Raw genomic sequence first — 26,150 nt, 5'->3', positions numbered from 1 at the left:
GGTCTTCGGTGATGAGAAAACGCTTTAGCCACAAGGCTACCCCCTGCCTATGCTAGTTGTAAGAGTCAGGTTTACAGTGTGTGCACCAATATTTATGTGTGTAAATCCATAAATGCAAATAACATTGAAGTCAGTTCTCTAGTATTAGAGGTGTGACGATACTGAAATTTCACGATGCGATACGTATCGTGATATCATGGAACGATATGATTCGATACAATGCATATCACGATATGCTATCTTTAGTTATTTTCTTTAAAAAAGTCTATTTTGATAACAAGAAATAGTGTAAATTTTGACATAACCGTCAATTTCTAGTGAAAATTCACAATTTTAAGGTCAATAATACATATCACGATGCGAAAAAAAAATATCGATATATATTTATTGTCAGAAAAAGTATCACGATTATCGATACTACGATATATCGTCACAGCTCTATCTAGTATATTTACATGATCAGTTACTTTTGTTGCTGAGTATGTGTTTCTGGTTTTGGTTTCAGGCAGCATGTTTACAGTACAAGGACTGCCTGAGAGTATGTACCCAGAGACACCGATGCCACTGGATGATGGTGTCGAAGCTATTGATCAAATGCTGATGAACGACAGCACAGGCCACCCCCATATCTCAGCATCTGGACCCCTTATCAACCCTATAGACAAACTGTACTCCATGCAAAGCTCATACTTCAGTGCTGAGTAGACGACGGCTCTTCCTATGTGTGTGTGTTGTGCTGGGGAATGTGTCAAAGACTTCGGGTTGTTGAACACAGGGCTTGTGTCAAAACTAGATTGTGTCAAAAAACTTCACGTAATGGCACCGAGAAGCCATGGGATGAACTGAGCATGGATTCGTGTCATATTCACTGAACAGATTTCACTGTATAGATGACATTACTGTATAAATATATAATTTATTTATTATTGTGAATATAATGTTATTAGATTACCAAAGATCTATGACATTCCATGTGCATTTTATCAAAATACGGAACAGAACCTACTACATTCACTACCAAGAGCATACAATATCATAGAGCAGGCTGCTTAGACAGGTAAACATTTTCGGGGTAATTTATCTAGTTGGATTTAGTTTTAAATAATGGCAACGCTTATTCAAGGATGTCTAATAATTGAATGATATTGTGAATATTCATTTTCAACAATGAAACTTAAGCATATAGATGTGTTTAAACTATACTAAACTAAAAGATTAGAATCAAGTTGATAATAATAAGATATTAGACTGATCAACGATTCAACTTGATCTGCTTAATGTCTTTAACACCTAGTCATTTAGTCTATCAGTAATGAATTCATTTCTTATGCTCTAGTTTTTCAGTACAAACATTTTAACTGATTTATTATATCCACACGTTTTGATTATTAATGAATTGAATTATTAAACTATAGAAGATAGCGAGGTAGAGCTCAAGTTCCAAAGTGTATACACCCACCTGAATTTCACTACTGAGAAGAATCTTCACTGTTCCCTGAAGGTGTTCTTTTCAACATGCCCTGTATGTGCAACGTAACTTGGACGTCCATGTGATTGCAGATCAGGATGAAAGAATTGTCAATACAGGAAACGATAACTGCAACCAGCCTATCTTTGTTATGTACATGGCTACAGGTCTTGAAGGAAGAATCAAGGCTACTATTATTCTATTTATTGTTTCATGGACTTTCTGAGTTAAAATTATGCATATTTAGATGTGTTGAAATATGGACAGTTTATATTTTACAGTGCATTTGGTAATTAGATCCTTATCGGGAGCCAATAATGACAGATGCAACGCAGTTGTTTTGAATACTAAATTTCTGACTTCATGACAAATTGACTTAAGTTGTATGAAAGAGTTTGGTGCCTGATCCACAAAGCGTTCGCAGCACAACGATATTCGCAAGTCTATGATGAACTTACGATTGCTCGTAACACTACGAACGCTTTGTCGATCGGCACCCTGGTGATCTTCAAACACATTTCGAGTAGCTTAGTCTCACTACATAGTAATTTTCCTGATAGCTGTGCCTAGATGTTAACTGAATGTTAACATCACAATATGCAGAATTTCAAACAAGGTTGATGTTCTCATAGTGCCAGAGAGGTTGAATACTGCAATGGCATGACATTCCAATACTTTAGCAATTACCCTTTTACAGATAGTGCTATGATTCTGATTAAAAACCCCTGTGCTTGCATTTTACCAGTAAGTTGTGAATTTGTTGATATGTTTGTATGTTAATAGTGCAATATATGGCAGAGAAGAATGTACATAGTTAGTGTTGTAGTGTGTGCATGTTTCTCATGTTTGTCCTGGGTTCCTGGTAGGAGGATTTCAATACTATGCTGCATCATTGCTGGACTGAGTAAGAGTGCAGTGACTCCATTTCAAGATTGGACTATTTTCAATTCAAGTTTGCTTAAATTCTTTCCTTTCTACAAAGATAAAACTCTCAGGCTGTGTTGATCCATATCAGTGCTTTAGCAATGCAATTTTGAGAGTTCTGTTCCATGGCCATGCCAAGATCTACAGATTATTTGAAGACTAAATTTGCCCTGACATTGATCTTTGGTGTTACCATTTGCTAATATGGTTTACGTAAAAATATTTGTGAGCTGCCAAATTCTGACTGTGTCCCTTATTCTGTTTTCAGCAGCATTAAGCCAACTCACTTTAATCAGCAAATATCAAACTTATCTAGAGACAAAATCTTCTTGTCCACTCAACTGACCAAAATTGTCTATATATTATTAAATCAGTCTCTTAATGCCACAGTTTTGACTAAAGATCTTAACAATTTTTAGATTGCCTTGGGCAGTTCACACATTGTTACACAAGACAATCATGAAATTTTTGTGGACATCCTGCCCACTATATAGTCTGATTTTATTTCAATTGTAAACAATACAGAGCACTTGATAAGGCGATCGGAAGACCATCAGAAATTAAATACTTCATGTCATACTTGGGGGTTGTGCCTTCACCGAGTGATTCATGCATTTGCTTGTGATGCTGAAGACCCAGGTTCGATTCCCCACATGGATACACTGTGTGAAGCCCGTTTCTGGTGTTCACTCCCATGATGCTGGTAGAATATTGCTAAAAGCGGCATGAGACCAAATTCACTCACGTCAGAATTGGTTTTAGCTTGAACACAAAAGTTACCATAGCTTCTAAACACATCTTGTCCACATGCATGTTGTAAATATCCTGTAAAGTATTAAACTACATTTTCTTATGTTGGTCCCAAATTGGAACCTCTGTCAGCATTGATATCACATAAAATATTATAGTAGGTTGTGAAAATAATGGTTGTGACTTTACAAGAAATCCACGAAAAAATCTCATCCATCAAATCCATCTTCCAGCTGCTGCCGAAGTTCAGTTGCACAGAGGGTTCAAGAATGTACCGTTTCTCGGATACCACGTTCTTAAAGATCCTTTCAGAACATATATTTATTGTATTGTTACAGGTCTATGATCTTGTTTATTTGTTACTGTTTGTATACATAGTGTTTTATTTATTTCTTTGGCAGATATTTGATAGATCAGGAAAGGGGGTATGATAGATAATATCACTAGGGTTAGACAACACCTATCTGTTTGATTAGAAAAGACTAGGAGCTGCTGATTGATGGACTGAATACAGTGAAATCATAATCTCAGAATGTCAATGCAACCAAATACCTTCTTATGTGATTTGGAAACCTATAACTTTAGGGGGTGGTGGGGTAGCCTAGTGGTTAAAGCATCTGCTCGTCACGCCGAAGACCCGGGTTAGATTCCCCACATGGGTATAATGTGTGAAACCCATTTCTGGAGTTACCCGCCGTGATATTGCTGGAATATTGCTAAAAGCCAAGTAAAACTAAACTCACTGTAATTGTGCACAATTGGCATGTTACCATCTTTATTAACTGTATTCAAGTTCTGTAAACCTTTAAGGTCAGCTATCCTTTGAAATTCTTATTCATTGCGTGAAACCAGGGTTTGTGGCCAGGAGTCATAATATATCGGTAGGTCTGTTTTCATGACCAATTGTGATCTCTATTCATTGTCCAAATATGTCTGTTGAAAGTGACATTATCTTAAATGTACAAAATTGTTTCCTTTGCATTGTTTTCCATGCCACATTTCTTGTGTAGATTGCACATTTGAGTACAGTGCACACACCCTATTCTGGGTACGTTTCTGGAAAGTTAGTATTTAGTATGTACTGAACACTTACATCATGTACCTGATCTATACCAGAGAGAATGAACGAATAGGTTAAAACAAACTTGGTCAAGGAAAGTGCGAATTCGTAGATGAAAAAGTATGCGACACTTGGATTGTACATCCTGTTTTGGCAGACATGTTTCACATACATTCTTCATACCAAATATGACAAAATGTTCACAATATGGCATAATGTATTACTTCTGAACTATACATTTTCATTTTAATGAACAGATCAAGAGATTCCTTTGGAAGGGAGTGTAGATTGGGATGTGTAATTCTGTGCTTTACTGGTTTTCCTGGTGGGAATATTCATTGACAGGTGTACGTCATTTTTCCAGACACCTGGATTGGTTTGGATCTCAATTCTTCTGAGATAGCAGTTGAATCTTTTTGAAGCTATGAACTTCAATAGCAGATATTTTGTGGCCAAAGAAATAGATCCTTAACATTGACTGTTGAAAGTTCCTTTGCAAAGATATCCTTTGATGGTAGTGTAACATTAAATTTTAACAATCAGAGCCTCCTCTCCACAAACTGCTTCGAGTGTCGTAAGGCTATAGTAGAGTATGGGTCCTACGATCCTCTTAGCACGAATATTGTTTGTGGAATGGTTCTCTTACAGACAAATGATGTTTAAGCTTTTGTGATGATCTGTATAAAGGTTTCCTTCTGCTCCATCGTGTATGTACTTGGTCTGGGATGGTGTTTCCCAGTGACTACAAAGATACCTTACAGTGTTTAATCTGTTGTGATGATCTGTCGTACTCATCAGTTCCTAAATGTCATCTTGGTTAATAATGAATGAATAAAACCTCATTTCAGTTAATTCTGTCTTGTTTTCAATGTTATTACAGAAAATATAGAAGCTGTGATTACATCAAGTTTGTTTGCTTGTGCTGCAATCAGCAATGTGAGTTAATATGTAGTTAGGCGTTGATGGGGAGTGAAAAGAGCTTTGTCTTCAAGATAGGGCTGGGACAAGACCCTTTTACCTGACCCAGTCTAGGTACCCACTACAGGTCTCAACATTTGGGTACACAAATATACTACCCATGTACGTGACATCCTTTTACCTGACCCAGTCTAGGTACCCACTACAGGTCTCAACATTTGGGTACACAAATATACTACCCATGTACGTGAACCTGACCCAGTCTACTACCCATTGGGTTACCTGACCCAGTCTAGTAGGTACCCACTACAGGTCTCAACATTTGCGTGAATATATCCCCTTTTACCTGACCCAGTCTAGGTACCCACTACAGGTCTCAAGATTTGGGTACACAAATATACTACCCATGTACGTGACATCCTTTTACCTGACCCAGTCTAGGTACCCACTACAGGTCTCAACATTTGGGTACACAAATATACTACCCATGTACGTGACATCCCAGTCTAGGTACCCACTACAGGTCTCAACATTTGGATCCTTTTACCTGACAACTATACTACCAGTCTAGGTACCCACTACAGGTCTCAAGATTTGGGTACACAAATATACTACCCATGTACGTGACATCCTTTTACCTGATCCAGTCTAGGTACCCACTACAGGTCTCAAGATTTGGGTATATTTGAATTTCATCCACTGAATTAAGCAAACAGACATGGAAGCTCAAAAATGACAGTGAAACAAGTGAAATATTTGTTCTTAAGCATTTATTACTTAGCAACAAGGTATCACATCAAGTTTGAGTTCACATAAATTAGTAAGTGTTTCCATAAAGAAAAAGATCCTGTTGATATTAATCCCTAATATTCCTGTGCAATGACCCAAATTAATATTGCTTCACAATGGTGAATTCAGGATTCTAACCATTCAAGATGTTCTCATTTTGGGATATATTCTAAAAGTCTTAAGAAAGATGAGTATATTTTAAATTTCACACAAGTATATCTTTAACAAAAAAAAGCTTTGGATAGCATTTGGTTGTAACTTTCATTTGCATTTTTTAATTTAGCAAATTTATCTCAAATGAAATATGTTAATAAAGGGATTTTAATTGATGTAGCCTGAATAAATACGAGCAGCAGAAAATTACTCTGAAGATTAAGCACAAGGAGCAATACATGTGATTGTTACTGTAAGCATTGTCTTCAAATAGATAGAAGGCCACACATTTTTATTGTTTGGTTACAGATCAGACTGATGTATTATTAAAGAAATTAATGTCAAGACAAAAAAGCTGATGTAAACTAACTTTTCAAATAATACTATTCAAATGCACTGTAAATATTCTCAGCCAGGGCTGTGTATTGGCAAAACACTTATACTGCAATATACTGTGATACAGGTTTCTGAATCATTATTGCGATACATTGGGAGCTGAAGTGGTTGACAATAATCAACACTGCACATCCTGACCCTATTTCCTAAATACTAAAAACTAAATAAATGCCCAAATCAGCGTTGGTCAGTCGTTACCATTTTGTAGTCATGGATAGAGAGGTGATAAGAATGGGAGAGAAAATAATTTCCACATTGCTGCTGTGTTTGTCCTTAAACATAAATTGTGAAAACATTTCAGTGTAGATATTTTACACCACAAAATTTTACAAAACTTGTTATATTTCTTTTTACGAAATATACTGCAATGCAGAAAATATATTACAATAAATATCATCTGAAAAGTGTATCTGTATATTTTTCTAGAGCTGCTGCCTAATATCCTAATCTCAGCACCTTCTGACACAAATGTTCATATTCCTCTTACTGCAAAAATACTTAGCATCTTTCACTTTAACCGATTCAGCTTTTAGTCTTTCCTGCTTAAAGGACACCAGTTTTGTACATATTGCCTTACACAAGCTTACTGATTAGCCAAGATCTGTTTACCAAAACACTAAAAACCTGTGGCCTTGGGAATGCTATTAATGTTGTGCTGTGGGATCATGAAGAGAGACCAGCAATGATGTTCATAGAATGTTTTACAAGATTTCTGACATACCGCTAATTGATAACAATTCCCCAAGAATCTTGCTAAGCAACATTAATCTTGTCCATTAAATTCTTACGGAAATGTACGAAACATCAAATTCATAAGGGAAACAAATTTGCTTCAGTAAAAGCCCATCAATGAAGTCTCAAATAGGTTGAAAAATTTGAAAAGCAAATAATTATTCCAAACTTGCACAGAAAGCATGATAGATATTTGAAAACCATTTTACCAATAATTTAGATCTAAAAATCACTGGAAGTTCATCGCTCCAAACTTACTTATCATCAAAACATCAAAATTAAAACAGTGCAATACAGTGTAGAACACAGGTACAGTTAAACATGTATGGTCGACAAGGTGAGAACCAGGTGAGAATCATTGACTTGAAGGAAACATCTCTGGAGGTGACAACATCAACAGCTTGCTGACATCACAGTGAGCGACATGCAGCAGCAGCAGGAGACTGCATCGGTGACACCTTTATGTGAGGGTTCAGGGCAGAGAAGCGAAGAGCTCTTTCTGAAATTCCTCTGGGTTAGGAACCTCCTCGAGCATCCCTGTAAGAAGAAACAACAGCATCAGAGACGAACATTGCATTCAAGAATATTGCACTTATATAGCAGTTTACCCCACCCTGACATAGTATACAGACTTCAACCAGGATTTGTTTTATCCGCCTGTGCCCCTTGGAATTAAAGTATCACAGTTTGAAAATATTTTTGCTTCATCATCAAAATTGGTGATAGTTTTTCACTAAGTCTAGCTAATGAGCAGTTGTAATTTTTAGAGTTGCCTTGTTATTTTCATTGTGATATATTATAACCTTTTCTTGTTTCTGAATACCCAAATATATTCTATAAATCATACTATGCACTAAGTGATTTAGATGTTCCTAATTGTCTGTGTCATGTTGACATGTGTTTCCATGTGACAAACATTATTGTAAGGTATTAAAGTATATAATGTGCCTTTCAGGCAACAATAATTTATTTTAGCCATGCCATTATGATTTTAACAGCTACACTGGCACTAAAATATATCAAATCTTAAACTATCAGCTCATTTGACGATCAGACTGTTTGTGGTCAATTTTCAACACAAGGATAGAGTACTGAGCTCTGCTTTCCTAAATGTATCAAAGCATTTGACTATTGTGAAGTTAGGATGCTAAAGAACATGCTATTTATTACCTATGAGATCGGGGTTCATAGAGCACAAATATCACTTTGCAATGCTATGAAGTCACGTTTCTCCTATGACATTGCGTTCTACATGCGGCGACTATGTTTGAAAGTAGATTTAAGTTTATTGTTTATTGGTTACCCGTGCCTAAATATCGGTATACCCCTCGCTCTCGCTTGGGAAATATCAACATTTAGGCACTCGTGTCGTAAACATAGTATGACATGGCCACTCATATAATATCCTCTATATCTTGTATGGCTCTGCTAGCCAGCGATGACCTCTGTTATCACTAATGACCTTCACTAACATGAAACACTCCACTTAAGATCCCAAAGCAGACTGATGTTGCACTTACCAATGACATCACAGAACTCAGCCAGGGATTCACATGGTAGCATCTCCCCTTCGTAGAGACGAATGATCTTGTCACAACCCTCCAGCACTGGCTTGTCATTGTTCCCGGATGTACTCCGCCAGAGAGTTGCTCCATGAGCTTTCAGGGTTGATGGTCACTTTCTGCAATAGAAACAACGATTGAGTCAGGGTTGATGGTTACTTTCTGCATTAGAGACGATTGAGTCACGGTTGATGGTTACTTTCTGCAATCGAGACAACGATTGAGTGAGGGTTGATGGTCACTTTCCGCAAACGAGACAACAATTGAGTCAGGGTTGATGGTCACTTTCTGCAATAGAGACGTCACACTAAAGACCTGGGTTCGATTCCCCACAGGGGTACACTGTGTGAAGCCCATTTCTGGTGTCCCGCGCCGTGATATTGCTAAAAGCGGCATAAAAGTACATCTCACTCCTCATCCTTTCAAAATTGGAGAAAAACAGTTAAACCATGTCTTCATTAAAGCACAATGCCACAGAACTAATCCTCACAAATACTAATAACTGGACACCAAAACATTTTCATTACTCAAGTACTAATTTATCAGTGGACCTCACAAAAGCTACCTCCATAGTAATCAATGCTTTAACATCAACCTGGACGCTACAAAAGATATCTTCATGCAATTGCTTATAATTTACTAGATGACAGTACTGATTGTTTTATATAATGTACACTGAATACAAGAAACCTGACTCTTATACAATGGATTTTTGATTGAAACATATTTTATTCAATTAAGAAACGGATTGGGCACAAGTTATCCAACTTAAATAAGCCCTCTCCACATAGTTACAAGTGTATATTACAAAAAAGTTCAACAAGAGGCAGACAAAGGGTATAGATATGTACAGACAGAACTATTTAAATCGTTTAGTGTTATGGATGTAGATATGTACACTTTTAAAAACATTCTGATTTTCACTAAGCGAGAGACCTGCATTGCCATTTAAGATGAGATTAATATCAATACATGCTCTATTATTCACTATATTTTCTAAAGAGGTTAACATTTGTTCTCTTTGAATTATATATAATGGACATTCAAGAAAATAATGAAAAGCATTTTCACAATTATGGCCACACTGACAAAGTGCATCATTTCTAACATTAATTCTGAATAAATCATAATTAAGTGTACTTGTCATATATCTTAATCTTGTATGCAAAACATTTAGTTTCCTTTTCCCATATGAGAAATATATGGGTGCACATGTTTGTTTCACATGAACTGCAGTTTTAAAAGACACAACAGATTTACAGTTTCTGATAGCTAAGGGGATGTTATTCCACAGTTTAATAGTTGATGGAAAAAAGGATAGAGTCGAATATCGTAGTCTTGTACAGGGTTGAGTGTAATTACAGGAGTTTCTTAATTCATAATTTGTTCGACTACCTACTACAGGGGGGAGTAAATCATAAAGAAAACTTGGAGCAAGGCCTGTATGTATCTTATAAAATAACGATAATTTTTTCACCCTTCTTCTCTCAGATACAATGGATAGCGCACACTTACTTCTCATACAATAGTTACCCCCCACCCAGACCTTCCCACAATGGATGCCAGTGATTCAATGATATTACTACCATATGTGTCATCCATTTATCTCCAACCATTAAGTCTCGGACAATGGAAGCAACACAGGAGAGTTTTTTAAAAATCCAAACATTCAATAGCCATATATTGAATTTAAAACAGCTGGCCTACGAAGCCATGATTTCATTGTGATTTCATACCTGTCAGAATTCTCCATGAAACAGGAATCACTGTTCCACGGAGAGCATGCACTTGTGTACACTGTGTGAGTTTTCAAGCTGCTTTTAGCAATTTCCAGTTATATCATGGTGAGTCACTTCAGTGAGTGAGTATGGTTTGATGCTGCTTTTAGCAATATTCCAGCAATATCACAGAAAGGGACACCAGAAATGGGCTTCACTACCCACTTTTAGCAATATTCCAGCAATATCACAGCGAGGAACACCAGAAATGGGCTTCACACACAACGTTGCACCCATGTGGGGAATCGAGTCAGGGTCTTTGGTGTGACGAGCAAAGGATTGTACCACTAGGCTATCCCACCGCCTTCAGTGTTAGCTTCAGAACACAAAACTCCCTAATCAAAGTTATCAATCATTAAAAATGGATACACCCTGACCCAATACACCTTGACCCAGGGTTAAATATAAAATGGATACACCTTGAACCAGGATTAAATATAATATGGATACACCATGACCCAGTATTAAGTATATGGATACACCTTGACCCAAGATGAGATATAATATGGATACACCTTGACCCAGGATTAATTATAATATGGATACATCTTGACCCAGGGTTAAATGCAATATAGATAAACCTTGACCCAGTATTTATTATATGGATACCCCTTGACCTAGGATTAAATATAATATGGATACACCTTGACCAAGGGTTAAATATAATATGGATACACCTTGACCCAGGATTAAATATAATATGCATACACCTTGTACCAAAGTTAAATATATCAAAATACCTTGAATATATCTCAAATATTAAAACGGATACACCTTGACCTAGAGTTGGAAAGGATTCTAAGAAGTTTACTTCTCTAAGTATTGTAAGGTCTAAGCATTCAATGTCCTAGTGCTTAACTATAGTCCAGTGTAAGATCACTTTTAGCAATATTCCTGCAATATAAGAAATGGGATTCAACACCAGAACTGGGATTCAAACAAGGTGAATCAAACCCAGGCCTTCCATCACATAGCTTTAACTAAAATAGTTAAGGCCAAATTTTCACTTAATTACACAGTACAAGGGTAGAGCAAGCTAAATTTCTTAAATATGAATACAACTAACTGTTTGGCACAATCTATGCTTTCAGAGCATTTCAAATTACCTGGTTAATGTGTGAGTGAGTGAGTTGAGATTTTAAGCAATATTTAAGCCATATTGTGACTAAATCAAGTTATGGATTTATAGTAATTGAAAGAAAATTTTTTAAAACCCTGGTTAATGAAATCCAGAAAGATATACATGGCAACATACAAACATTAAGAAACATATCTTCAATTAATTGAAACAATTTTCATTTTTTTTGTTTTAACTCTTGAAAGTTTCATATTGTGTCTTCATTCCATACTGCATATTGTAATGAAACATAAAAATTAATTGACAAAGAAAACAGAATATTTAAGTTTCTTACATCTATATTCTTATGAAATGAATGAAAAACAGATCATATAAAAATAAAAATAAACCAAGCTAAATTGATGGTTTCTTTCATAAACCAGAACAAATTGGACAAGACATAAGAAATTCGCATTTTTTTAAAGTCATATTAAAGAAAAAAAACGAAACAATTTGGCAAATATTGTCGCTGAAATCAAATAGCGTTTCATTACAGACAAAGTCAGACTTATTGCAGACGATCGATCAATCATGAAGTTAACGACAAACCGTCTTTCCTTTTCTAACATTTCAAAACAGCCCATCTTCTCCACAGGCCTGCCTACCTGGGATTAACCCAACACGGTAGTGAATGCGTAGGTGTGATACTGACAGCCGTGCTCTACCGAGTGTTCGTCATAACTGAGTTGTCATACGACCGAAATATGACACGCTGGACGCGGCCTATCAATCTACACAGAGTGGAATACGTGAGAAGCCGACAAAATCCCTCCACGACAATTGTAAGTACAAATCCACAGACCAGCCTTGCTAATGACTTCCAGGTGTGTGCTGGCAGAATGAACTGCCTGGGTTGGTCTGTACGCTAACACCGAGCGTGATTATAGAAGTATTACCTGATTAGTGTTTGGATAATCTGTTCGCGGTCCCCCCGTAGCGCCTCATGGACATATTCAGGGCAGATATTTGGGGGGTTGAGCAGTGAACGGGTGAAATGTGTCCCCCCAAGTCCGGTCATCTAAATCCACTGACCGAGTGCTAGGGCAGGAAATGTGTGTCTTATGTTGGGGATTAATGACAGGTCACTGATTTCAACACTTGGTTTTATCTGATGGAGGCTTAAGAGATTGATGGAGGTATTAATGTCGTCTTCATCACCTGTGACAGATTGTTTTGAAGAGCAAGGTGGAATTCAGATATGAACAGGAAACGTAAGTTTCGCATTGTCAAAATACACTGAACAAAACGAATAAAAGACACTTGTAGGTTTTTATTCTAAATTATATACTACTTATCAAGTTTTGAGCAGAACAAAATTTGGTTTTCGTGTTTGGTTTCAACCATCAGGATTTTCTAACATGGATCAATTGCCTATCTCATAGTGAGTATGTGGATGGATGAGTAGGTTGATTGGTCAAATAATGGTGAGGTGATTAGGTGAGTGAGGGTGAGTTTGTGGAATTGGTGAGGTGATCAGGTGAGTGAGGGTAAGTTGGTGGGCATTGGTGAAAAGATTAGTTGAGTGAGGGTGAGGTGGAAGATTGGTGAGGTGATTAGTTGAGTGAGGGTGAGTTTGTGGAATTGGTGAGGTTATTAGGTGAGTGAGGGTGAGGTGGAAGATTGGTGAGGTGATTAGTTGAGTGAGGGTGAATTTGTGGAATTGGTGAGGTGATTAGGTGAGTGAGGGTGAGGTGGAAGATTGGTGAGGTGATTAGGTGAGTGAGGGTGAGTTTGTGGAATTGGTGAGGTGATTAGGTGAGTGAGGGTAAGTTGGTGGGCATTGGTGAAAGATTAGTTGAGTGAGGGTGAGGTGGAAGATTGGTGAGGTGATTAGTTGAGTGAGGGTGAGTTTGTGGAATTGGTGAGGTGATTAGGTGAGTGAGGGTGAGGTGGAAGATTGGTGAGGTGATTAGTTGAGTGAGGGTGAATTTGTGGAATTGGTGAGGTGATTAGGTGAGTGAGGGTGAGGTGGAAGATTGGTGAGGTGATTAGGTGAGTGAGGGTGAGTTTGTGGAATTGGTGAGGTGATTAGGTGAGTGAGGGTAAGTTGGTGGGCATTGGTGAAAAGATTAGTTGAGTGAGGGTGAGGTGGAAGATTGGTGAGGTGATTACTTGAGTGAGAGTGAGTTTGAGGAATTGGTGAGGTTATTAGGTAAGAGAGGATGAGTTGGTGGGGATTGGCGAGGTAATTAATGCACTTCACAAATCCCACAGGACACCCAAACAAGTGATTGATGCAACCCAATGCACAGCAATCCTGACTGGAAGATTGCCTTCCCTTACGGCCACCCTCCATCAACTACTGTCCGTCTTCCCCAGCTGAGGTGGCACTCATCCTTATTTCAAGACCTGTGAAGGTCCGGGTTAGAATGAACCTTCAGTAACCCATGCTTGTCATAAGAGGTGACTAACGGGATCAGGTTGTCAGGCTTGCTTACTTGGTTGACACATGTCATGGGTTCCCAATTGCGGAGATCAATGCTCATGCTGTTGATCACTGGATTGTCTGGTCCAGACTCGATTATTTCCAGACCGCCGCCATATAACTGGAATATTGCTGAGTGCGGCGTAAAACTAAACTCACTCCATATTTCAATATCATCTTCTCACAATAATGACGCACATCCAACACATTCTCTCATCAGATCAAGTAAATGAGTTAAAGTCAAGTTTTCAAGACCAACTGAAGTGTGACGGCCATTAGAAGTGTCTTGATATGAGGCCACAATACAATATGCATCCTGATAATATCGGTGACACGATTCGTATCCAGATGCAGTACTTGATTTCATGAGTTTATATTCTCTCACCTTCTGCAGGTGAATCGCAATCCTGAATCATTTTCAAATGTCAGACACCACAGATAGACTGACTGACTGACTGAGTTTGGTTTTACGCCGCTTTTAGCAATATTCCAGCAACATCATGGTGGGGACACCAGAAATGGGCTTCACACATTGTGCCCATGTGGGGATTCGAACCCGGGTCTTCGGTGTGACGAGCCAACGCTTTAACCATTAGGCTACCCCACCTCCCCACCACAGATAGAGAATGAATGAGTTAATATATAACATCACATCGACAATGTTTCAGCCATATCGTGACAAGAACAATTTTGACGTTGATAAAGAATATATGTACCGGTATATTATAAAACCTGTCGTCAAAGGACAGCAAAACAAGTAGATTATCACAGTTAGAATCAAAACTAGTATGTTTAGCATTTTTTGGACAATACAATATAAAATCAGACTATAGATCGCCAACAACTGAGACAGCACAGATAGGATATTGTAAGGATATGTCTGGGAGCAGTGGCCAGATTCTGATATCACAAGCAAACCAGGAAATACCAGAGAATCTGCATAATCATATTCTTGGAACAATTCTGTTATTTTTCACATGTTTTTACTTCAATATTCTATGTAATGAATCGTATGTATAGCGAGGCACACGATACAATACCATATTGCCCTTCTGATATATGGTACACCACCAACAGCCATACAACTTAGGGTCCAACAATTTGATGTAGATATTTACATTGTCCTTTTAAATGAAAAACTACACATCAAACTGATGCAAAACAAGGAAACTGTCTGCCACTGGTGATACAATACTGCAAAAATACATGTAAAAAAGAATATGTAGGCGGCTCAAATGTTTTATATAAAAATGAGTTTTGCATTCAAAATCCCCTCCCCACTTCTGGATATCAACTGATCAGTGCCAAGACAAAGGGATCCCTGCCCAGTGGCGACACTCGGTACAAACCCATGTAGACTACTGTTGATCCAGTCGGTTGGCAATTTATCGGCAGTAAACATACATTAGTGTCCACAGCTTAGTTGTTTCATATAATCCAACAAAGCCAGCTGCACCAATTTTATCAACTGATTACTTTTCGGATGGTATATCACCTCACAGTCGTCTCTGCTATCCACCTGTCTGTGACGACATTCTCCAACACAGGGGGCCCTCGTGGGTTCTACTGACAAGCATAACATGACTCCAAGCTTGATCAAAATTTCCTGTCAAGTTTTAAAACATCACATAAAACTCTTTTTCCTTTAAGGACAAACAACCACCTTACACACTGACTTGTTCTTAGTCTACAACAACCCAACGGACAGAGGTACCAAAAACAGATAACTTAGTCCGAATAGCCTTTTCCACAAACTGTTATTAACAATTTATGTGGTCAACGGAAGCTGTTTTTTAAATAGTCCATGAATCAACATGATAGTATCATTTGGGATAAAATAATGCTATTTACGACCAGACAGTCGACTTGAGTCAACTAATTATTGCCCACTGACTAGAGGCCCCTTACAGCAGCCTACTACCTACTGAGAGGTCCCTAACAACCTATTGACTAGAGGTCCTTAACAGCTTACCACCTACTGAGAAATCCCCTACAGCCTTCTTACCTACTTAGAGGTCCCTTACAGCCTACTAACTAGAGGTCCCTTAAAGCCTACTGACTAGAGGCCCCTAGCCTACTGACTAGAGGTCCCTTACAGCCTACTGACTAGAGGTCCCTTACAGCCTACTGACTAGAGGTCCCTTACAGCCTACTGACTAGAGGCCCCTTACAGCCTACTGACTAGACTAAAGCTTAGTCAGAGGCCACTTACAGCCTACTGACTAGAGGCCCCTTACAGCCTACTGACTAGAGGTCCCTCCAGCCTACTGACTAGAGGCCCCTTACAGCCTACTGACTAGAGGCCCCTCACAGCCTACTGACTAGAGACTCCCAACAGCTTACCACCTAGAGGAGATGCCCCTTACAGTCCACTACCTACTGAGAGGTCCCTTACAGCCTACTAACTAGAGGCCCATTACAGCCTACTAACTAGAGGTCCCTTACAGCCTACTGAATAGAGGCCCATTACAGCCTACTGACTAAAGGCCCATTACAGTGGACTGATTACTGGCCTAGAACTAACTAGAACTGCTGACACCCTGAGGCCCTTTAGATGCCCCTAACAGCTAACTGAAGGCCCCACTGCCTACTGACTAGAGGCCCCTTACAGCCTACTGACTAGACCCTTACTACTACTGACTAGAGGCCCCTTACAGCCTACTGACTAGAGGCCCCTTACAGCCTACTGACTAGAGGCCCCTTACAGCCTACTGACTAGAGGCCCCTTACAGCCTACTGACTAGAGGCCCCTTACAGCCTACTGACTAGAGGCCCCTTACAGCATACTGACTAGAGGCCCCTTACAGCATACTGACTAGAGGCCCCTTACAGCCTACTGACTAGAGACACCTTACAGCCTACTGACCAGAGGCCCCTTACAGCCTACTGACTAGGGGCCCCTTACAGCATACAGACTAGAGGCCCCTTACAGAATACTGACTAGAGACCCCCAACTGCTGACACCCTTGAGGAGATGCCCCTAACAGCCTACTGCCTACTGACTAGAGGCCAGTCTGATTTTGCCCACCCAGACCCCATTCTAATAGGCTTATCACAGTTGATCCAGGGTGTAACAAGAACGCCATAAGTCTTAAACTGTTTGTACAACTTCAAAAGTTCATTTACATAAAGATTGTAAAGTAAACATATAAACTTTACCTCTGAAGTTCACATTCTTATCATTGATTTAGATAAGCCATGTGAAATTATAAATTATTCCACACAATTTCTTTCATGTTTGAGGATGAACCAGAACTCAGTTTAAAAACGAAAAGAGTAAAAACGTTAATAACTGAAAATATGATTTTTATAAACCTTTTTATATTTTTACTATGTAATGCAATCATATGAAGGATTTATCTTTATTTCATGATATTCATTTCAGTGTTTGCCATGACGCAGAAAACCTGCGTATGTGACTCCCAAAAACATGTCCATTACTCCCTTTCACGACACAAGGGGTCATGATGACTAGGGCAAACACTGTTATTTATTTGTGAAATTAACCTGAAATCAACAATGACTCCATCTATTTTGTTTGTACCCCTGTTCCTGATTTTGACATAATAACCAAAACCTATGTAAAAACAAGAAACTATAGTGCTGTGGTTTTAAGATAAGGGGAAAAAGCTTCCTGGAATAGAAAAACTGAAAATTGTTATCAGTTCTAAATGACAAATTATTTCAAATATTAATGTCAAGAGGTGAGCATTGTTTTGGACGAAGTTAATTTGGATGTCATCAATCCAAAATGCCAAATAATTTCAATGATAACTATTGACATTGTTTTTGTACTTTTGAAGGGTTAAATTTACTATCAATCCTAAACGTCAAATAATTTAAGCGACAACAATCACAAATATTTACAGTGTTTTGGATGAATGCTTTATAATGTTATCAATTTAAGCCAAAAGGGTTCAGTGTTGATAATCAAGATGGTGTACATTATTTGGGACATACCCGTTATTGTTTCTGAGGTAGAGTGATCCCCAGAACTGCTATCACTCAATTCTCAATCACAACATAAATCAGCCTTATCAACATAGATCACCTTAAACAAACATCGATGAGATGGAGGACATTGAACGGAGTAGATGTACGACGTTAGCCCTGATAGACATGCGGAGGTATTTGTTTTATCCACACTGTAAAACTCCCATATATTATGTAATGTTGTAGTTCATTCTAACATTTGACCCTGCGACCAAATATGTCATGTATTGATTCAAATGAAAAAAGTTTCATCAAATGTTTTCAAATTTAGATCTTAATTTTTCCATATTGTATTAAGTTGCTGTGAAAAAGAAATCCAACCTGGGGATTTGCTGTGACGAGAGATCACTTTTACAACAAGGTTATCCATCTGTCTTTCTAAAGAAGGGCCACCAAGTCCATACTTTCATTTATTCATTCCTTTCTTCTATTTGCTTGTCAAACTATCTCTTGTGTGGATTAGTTGTTCAATCCTTCAAGTTTACATCTTTTTAAGTCTGCTAAAGCTGCTCTTTCCAGTATCATGTCATGTCAGCAGATGCCACCAACTGGCTTCCGAACTGGGAGTCAAACTCAAGTCTGCTGCATAATAAGTGAATCAGTGCTTCAGCCAGGATTTTTTAGTGTTGCCAATTGGCACCTTTAACTACTAAAATGTGTGCCAATGCAGTTGAGACTTTTGCCATTCATGGTAACCATGGTATAGAAGACCTGTTGATTATATTAAACGTTGAGCCAATGGGTACGCTCTAGCATTGAAAAAAAAAGCGCCAATGCATATTTTTCAGCGTGAATATCGCAATGGCGCTGCCTGGCTGAAGCACTGGTGAATGCTATATCACCACAGTCTCCACATCCTAGTCCAGAGTGCCTTGTATATTCCAGCTGTCATAAAACACTGTAAGTCTCAGCTAATATCTAACATAGACTTGGGAACTTGGCTTCTACTCTTCCCATCACCAAATCCCTCAGACTATCCTTCAAAGGAATCAATTCCACTCTTCCCATCACCAAGTCCTCAGACTATCCTTCAAAGGAATCAATTCCACTCTTCCCATCACCAAGCCCTCAGACTATCCTTCAAAGGAATCAATTCCACTCTTCCCATCACCAAGTCCACTCCTCCCTCAGACTCAGACTATCCTTCAAAGGAATCAATTCCACTCTTCCATCACCAAGCCCTCAGACTATCCTTCAAAGGAATCAATTCCACTCTTCCCATCATCAAGCCCTCAGACTATCCTTCAAATCCACTCTTCCCATCAGCAAGCCCTCAGACTATCCTTCAAAGGAATCAATTCCACTCTTCCCATCACCAAGTCCCTCAGACTATCCTTCAAAGGAATCAATTCCACTCTTCCCATCACCAAGCCCTCAGACTATCCTTCAAACTAATCAGCTCTTTTGAACAAATCAGCAAGCCCTCAGACTATCCTTCAAACTAATCAGCTCTTTTGAACTATCCAGCAAACTAATCAGCCCTCAGCCCTCAGACTATCCTTCAAACTAATCAGACTATCCTTCAAAGGAATCAGCTCTTTTGAACAAATGAGCAAGCCCTCAGACTATCCTTCAAAGGAATCAGCTCTTTTGAACATATCAGCAAGCCCTCAGACTATCCTTCAATGGAATCCGCTCAGGTGACCACAGCTTCAAGCCAGACAAACATCTTAGGTTTATCCTACTAACGAATCAGCTCGACCGAATACAGGAATAATCCTTCCCAACCATGACCCCAAACTTATCCTATCAGGGTACCAGCTCTATTGAACACAGCATCAAGCCATACACACATCTCAGGTTTATCCTACTAACGAATCAGCTCCGAACAGAGGAATAATCCTCCCCAACTATGACCTCAAACTTATCCTATCAAGGCATCAGCTCTACCAAACACAGCACGAAGCTGTCAAGCCAAACAAGAGCAGGATGTCCGAGTTCATTCCAATCTCATCTCCGGATGTCCTGGCCCTATCAGATAGCCGAGTGGTCAAGGTAGGGGATACCTAGCGAGCCACTCACTGTCCCAAGTATCCATGTGGATGATATTTGTCCCAGGAAACTTGTAGCTTAAGCAAGTGCGATGTTTCCCCCAGAATGTGTAAACATGGATCACCAAAGCACACAGTGATTAGATATCATTTGTAGCAGCACTAGCATTTCACTACATACACAACCTAGGCTCTGGTGTTTTAGCTCCTGTCGAAGATCAACCCTTTCAACCTTGGGCGTACATGTTTTGAACAGAGCTTCTCAAGACTTAACGGTTTTGTAACTTTGTAACCATGAAGAACTACCGATTACATAGACTCTTAAAGTCTTTGTTTTGCTTTGCGTTTTTAACCCTGTTACTTATAGGATTAAAAAAAAATGGTCTAAAAACAATTTATCTTAATGCAAGCAACCAGACAGATTTAGAGATATATTTCTTTAGTTTTAAAGAGAATTTAATGTATTTTTTAGTCCTCCAAATAACTTGCTTATGTCAATATGAATCATACAGCACCTACAGTAACACTCCAATGGTAACTATGGGAGTTGGTTTTAACAACGCTAACCCGTGAAGGTCCGGGTTAGAATATTGGCCTTCAGTAACCCATGTTTGTTGTAAGAGGTGACTAACGGGATCGGGTGGTCAGGCTTGCCGACTTGGTTGACACATGTCATTGGTTCCCAATTGAGCAGATCGATGCTCATGCTGTTGATCTCTGGATTGTCTGGTCCAGACTTGATTATTTACAGACCGCCGCCATATAGCTGGAATATTGCTGAGTGCGGCGTAACACTAAACTCACTCACTCACTTTAACAAAGCTATAAACAATAATACAGTAATATCACAGAGGGACAGGTGGTAGAAGGAATGCCTGAAGAGATGCAGTTCCCAGATCTTCATCACTTTGGGAAAGTCAAGAGCATGGTGCTGACAAACCTATAACCACAATCATAGGTTCCTGAAACACCCAAGGGACACAACTGTACTCATCAACTTAAATGACTGGGATACCATGCCAGAAAAGTTCAGTAACTGCCAACAACAGGTAATAAAATGAACTTGAGTTTGGTCATGTAAGGAATCCATTTGTCTGAAACATTGGATTTGATGAATAGAAGGACCAGAGATTGCCCAGAGGCCTAAGTTATCACAAATAAGCTGAGTTGTCTCCCTTAGTTAGATCAGGATCTGGCCATCAAAAAAAATTCTCTGACTCATAGCACCAAACCTTACATGACATACATTATCACTAGTCCTCCTTAAGCGTTTACTGACGACTAACGGGATCAGGTGGTCAGACTTGCTGACTTGCATTGAATTGTGCAGATCAATGTTCATGCTGTTGATCACTAGATTGTCTGGTCCAGACTTGATTATTTACAGACCGCCATGAAATAGCTGGAATATTGCTGAGTGCGGCATTAAACAACGAACAACCAAAATAAACCATACCAAACCAAACCAAAACGTTTACATGTGATATAACAAAATATTAATCAAAATGGTGATAATCTCAACTCACTAAGGTGACATTTAAATGGAGACATGAAGCACGTATGACTCAGAAGACATAGTACAGCCGATGATTACACAGGGATCGCCATGGTAAACAAAAAGTGTGCTTAAAACATTGGAACAGGTTTTCAGATAACTCTGTGAGCGGTATTACTCATGCTTTACTCTTTGATAAAACAAAAGTCACACATAAATCAAACCAACATGTTTAAAATTCAGACAGAAGTATTTCTTAGGCTGCAGCAATGACTATTCCCTGGCTACTTATGTCAACCAGAGACAAAGGTGAATAAGAAATAACTATTTGAGTCTGTCAAGTATAGAATGTTGATAACCTCAAATAACCTGTATAACCTAACATTGCTTGTATTATAAAGTGACCTTTGACTTTCAACCCACTGTTCAGTTTTTAAATTTTTCAGTTTTTTTTATTTCAGTAGATTTAGTTCCATTAAAAACAGGGATATATTGTTACACGTTTAATTAACAAAAACTCTGAGGTTACTGAAAGCAGGTATACACTGTGATACATATACAGTCAAATCCCGATGAGTCGAATGCCGGTGTCTCGAATATTATGCATAACTCGAAGTACCTGTCGGTCCCGACCATTCCCTGTTATAGTTGTCATCATTTGATTTCCGGTTACACGAATTCGTCTCATAAATACACACGATGACTCGAGAAGGAAATTTGGTCCCATGAGATTCAAACAACAGCAATCTTGTATACATAAGCCGAAGTCAGTCAATGAGAAGTTGATTGGTGTAGCAAACTGATCCAATTAACAAACCAGCGCGACTCACAACTTTCCGCCATTGACAGGTGAGTTCAAAAGTCAGATTAGTGATTTTACGGAAATCACTGTCTGTGGTAATCAGACTGGAACTGATAAGGTGCCCCTATTAGTGATATGGAAATCATTAGATAAACAAATGCTTAGGCAGAGGAATTAGGACTGGATCATCTTTTTTCTACCCTCATAGACATACCTATGTCTCGAATACATCGATAAGTCAAATTTATTACTTGGTCCCCAGCGATTCGACTCATCGGGATTTGACTGTATTTATAAAATTGATGCTTTTGTTAGTGTGTAGCCATAAACCATCTGACTTTAGTAGAGCTTCATAAAGTACTGCAGAAGACTCTCTAATAACAGTGAAAATTGATAATCCTGGTATTTGCAGCAGCTTTGTTTCATGACAGCCTGAAATTACAACTATATGATGACAGCACATAATCAGGTCTGAGTGAGTGAGTGTAGTTTTAGTAATGTTAATAATAAGAGTACTTCTATAGCACCTCATCCACATCACTGAGGGAGAGGCTCTAAGCACATACAAGTCACAGAGCATAACCCTGGATAACCCAAGCTGCCTGTGAGGCCCTAGAAGGTTATAGTCACATGACTTATCCCACCGGGTACCCATTTTCTGCTGGGGGAACAGAGGTAATTTTGAACCAGCTCACTTGCCTAGGGTGAGACCACATGTATCACATTTGCTTCGTTGTGGGCAGGACTGAAGTCCTAGAAACTCTAAGGACTCAAGCTGACAAACACAGTCACCCATCCAAGTACTCTCCAAGCCCAACGTTGCTTAACTTCAACTGATTTGTGACCTGAGCTCTATGCGCAGGACCACATATTTTAGCAATATTCCAGCAATATCATGGCGGGGTAGACCAGAAATGGGCTTCACACTCTGTATCCTTTTGGGGAATCGTAACTGGGTCTTTGGCATGAACAGTGAACACTTTAACCACTCGGCTACCCCACATGTTGTTGTCAGGAGTCACTCTGTTGGAATGTGCATAGCTTTGGTTCATAGTGCCTGACTCTGAAAGTGCGGGTTCGAATCCCGAATAGGAATCGGTTCTTTACTGAGAAAATGTAATCCCAAACATAACATATGTTACACAATAGGTTTTCTAATATTTACTGTAGTGTCCTCCAGGCACCTATCCTTGCATTAGGTCGTGAGTATTTCAGTACGATAATTACCCTGCACAAAGAATCACAAACCTCAGAATTAATTTTCTTCTCAACCATGTCTCTTTTCACAGACACTTTGAATCAGACTCAGTGGCAGGGAAGAAAGATGTTCAAATTTTATTCCATTTTATTTTAGTGACATATAGGGTTGGCAGAGCTGTAAAACAAACAAAATGTCTGATGGAGGCATAGTCTTACCTTAAGGATTTTGTCATAGAAACTGCACAGGAAGCCAAAGAAGATGAGGACATTCTTGTACACCGCATATTCTTTGGGAGTCTTGTCATTCACTGGCACACTGGAACATTAAACACAGGGTTTCACTAGTCCTGTTTCAAGCCATTGAGTGAGTGACTTTAGTTTTACGCCACACTCAGCAATATTCCAGCTATATGTCGTTGGTCTGTAAATAATCAAGTCTGGACCAGACAATCCAGTGATCAACAGAATGAGCAATGATCTACGCAACTGGGATACGATGACATGTTTCAACCAAGTCAGCGTGCCTGACCACCCAATCCCGATAGTCGCCTCTTACAATAAGCATGGGTTACTGAAGATCAATTCTAACCTGGATCTTCATGGGTTTTAAGCCACTGAGTGCAATATTATTACAACCTTAGACTAATTGGGATTTCCTGATAAAGAGTGCGTGAGTATGGTTTTACACCGTTTCTAGCAAAATTCCAGCAATATCACGGTGGGGGGCACCAGAATTGGGCTGCACACATTTTACCCATATGGGGCATCAAACCTGGGTTTTCGGCGTGACAAGCCAATGCTCTAACCACTAGGCTACTGCACCGCCCCTTCAAGATAAAGAGAACTCAGAACAAGAAGTTCTTAAGGAAGAGAGGTTTCATGAATGTCAACTTCTTTATCATGAGGAACACAACATTTCGGAGCACATCCTTACTCCTTCATCAGGTGAGTGAGTGAGTGAGTGAGTGAGTGAGTGAGTGAGTGAGTGAGTGAGTGAGTGAGTGAGTGAGTGAGTGAGTGAGTGAGTGAGTGAGTGAGTGAGTGTGAGTTTGATTTTACGCCGCTTTTAGCAATATTCCAACAATATCACGGCGAGGGACACCAGAAATGGGCTTCACACATTTTGACCATGTGGGGAATCGAACCCGGGTCTTCGGTGTGACGAGCGCTTTAACCACTAGGCTTACCCACACCGCCCCTTCATCAGGTGAATGAATGGTATGGGGCATGTAAGTGTTGTAAGAACAACACAAGTAATAAGACAACACCGATGGCAGCTAAACAATAGAAGCAAACAGTTAACTGGTGTTGATGTGGAAATGGAAGCCAGCACTTAACAGTTAATTAGCTGAATGGATGAATGGAAGTTCCTACTCTAATTATACAGGAGATTGACAAATAGATTCCAGTCTTATTCTAACTATGCAAAGATTGGACTTCCAGACAAACACTTCCTGAACCAACTGGGTTTCACTGTAACTAATCACATCAACTGTTTTACTATCAGCATTTGTACTTACGTCTTGGCGCCGACCTGACACACACTCCTGACATGGGCCAGCACCAACAGCCTCTTGAGGTACTTGACTCTGAGCTGCTGCCACTTCTCCGGGGAGTGCACCAAGATGGACAAGACAGGGTAGTACAGTGGACCTTCGGCCTGCGCAGAGAAGGTGAGTGAAACACTGCTTTACCAGTGAGCCGGGTGAGTGAGTGATTGAGTGAGTTGGGTTCAGTTTAACACTGCTTTCTCCCCTAGCTGCTATCTTTGATGATTTGTATGCCGTTTCGGGATGCTATGACTGCCATGTTGGGATGCTATGAATGCCGTTTTGTACGTTCGGCGTCCGTTCTTGCTCGCTCTTGTAGCTGATACGCATGTTTTGTTTCCATTTCAAACGATTAGTCTTCCATTACAGATGTATTGTTTGGTTTTAGAGGATATTGTTGCAGTTTGGGAAGTTTATTTTCCTACTTTGGTGATTTTTGTTCTGTTTTGGTATATATGAGTTCAGTTTTGATGATTTGTTTACTGTTTGTATGGTAGGCGTGTCTATGTACTTTGTGCAACAACGGTCACAATATTTTGGCACAACATCCATGTACTGAATACAAACACAGCAACAACAGAAGAATAATTCTGTGGGACACCCTTACCTCGAAACAGTTTTCTATCCATTTTTCTTCGGCATGTCATGGAAGGTTTGCACATTCTTCTCATCCCTAGTCATTGAGCGTGTCCTGGAAGAGATGGACAGTCATTCATAACAGATTTTCAAAACTCCTTACAAAATCAACCTTCCTGATTGGCATGGAACCATTTTGCAAAAACTCATACAAGGCATGTTGACTTGAAAGGAGATCATGACGTCATGATATTTGACCCTGCTTGTACTCTGCATTATCAAACTAAGTCTCTGACGACATACATCTAACTGTCACACACAAATATTTCACAACAATCCAATGATTGTGTACCCGTAGTAATAAATCCATTCCATGTTTCACTAGTAAAATGGACAGTACTTTATGAATGAGGATTGTATGGGTAAAATTACGTCATGACAACAGAGATCCATGTATTAACATGTTGACAT

The 26,150-nt window shown here is 39.2% G+C and overlaps 2 protein-coding genes across 5 annotated transcripts in view; one reads left to right on the top strand and one right to left on the bottom strand.

Annotated features, from left to right (window-relative positions):
* Positions 1-5,054, top strand: part of LOC124275906 (LIM homeobox transcription factor 1-beta-like) — a 69,658-nt gene extending 64,604 nt beyond the window's left edge. For all 4 annotated transcript variants that reach the window (XM_046711591.1, XM_046711592.1, XM_046711593.1 and 1 more), the window contains exon 10: positions 506-5,054. In XM_046711591.1, coding sequence (XP_046567547.1) covers positions 506-705 — 200 coding nt within the window. In that variant the 3' untranslated portion in view covers positions 706-5,054. The remainder of the gene's footprint in view (positions 1-505) is intronic.
* Positions 5,055-6,731: 1,677 nt separating this feature from the next.
* The window catches only part of LOC124275905 (E3 ubiquitin-protein ligase UBR4-like), a 171,897-nt gene continuing 152,478 nt past the window's right edge, over positions 6,732-26,150 (bottom strand). Inside the window, 7 exon segments of the mRNA XM_046711589.1 lie at positions 6,732-7,727; positions 8,711-8,813; positions 8,815-8,871; positions 23,770-23,869; positions 25,074-25,213; positions 25,711-25,745; positions 25,748-25,794. Of these exon segments, the coding sequence (XP_046567545.1) occupies positions 7,663-7,727; positions 8,711-8,813; positions 8,815-8,871; positions 23,770-23,869; positions 25,074-25,213; positions 25,711-25,745; positions 25,748-25,794 (547 nt within the window). The 3' untranslated portion in view covers positions 6,732-7,662.

This window comes from Haliotis rubra, unplaced genomic scaffold (genome assembly GCF_003918875.1).
Source record: "Haliotis rubra isolate DU_JTF1 unplaced genomic scaffold, ASM391887v1 Scf204, whole genome shotgun sequence".
NCBI lineage: Eukaryota > Metazoa > Mollusca > Gastropoda > Lepetellida > Haliotidae > Haliotis > Haliotis rubra.
This window is presented reverse-complemented; position numbering and strand designations above follow the sequence as displayed.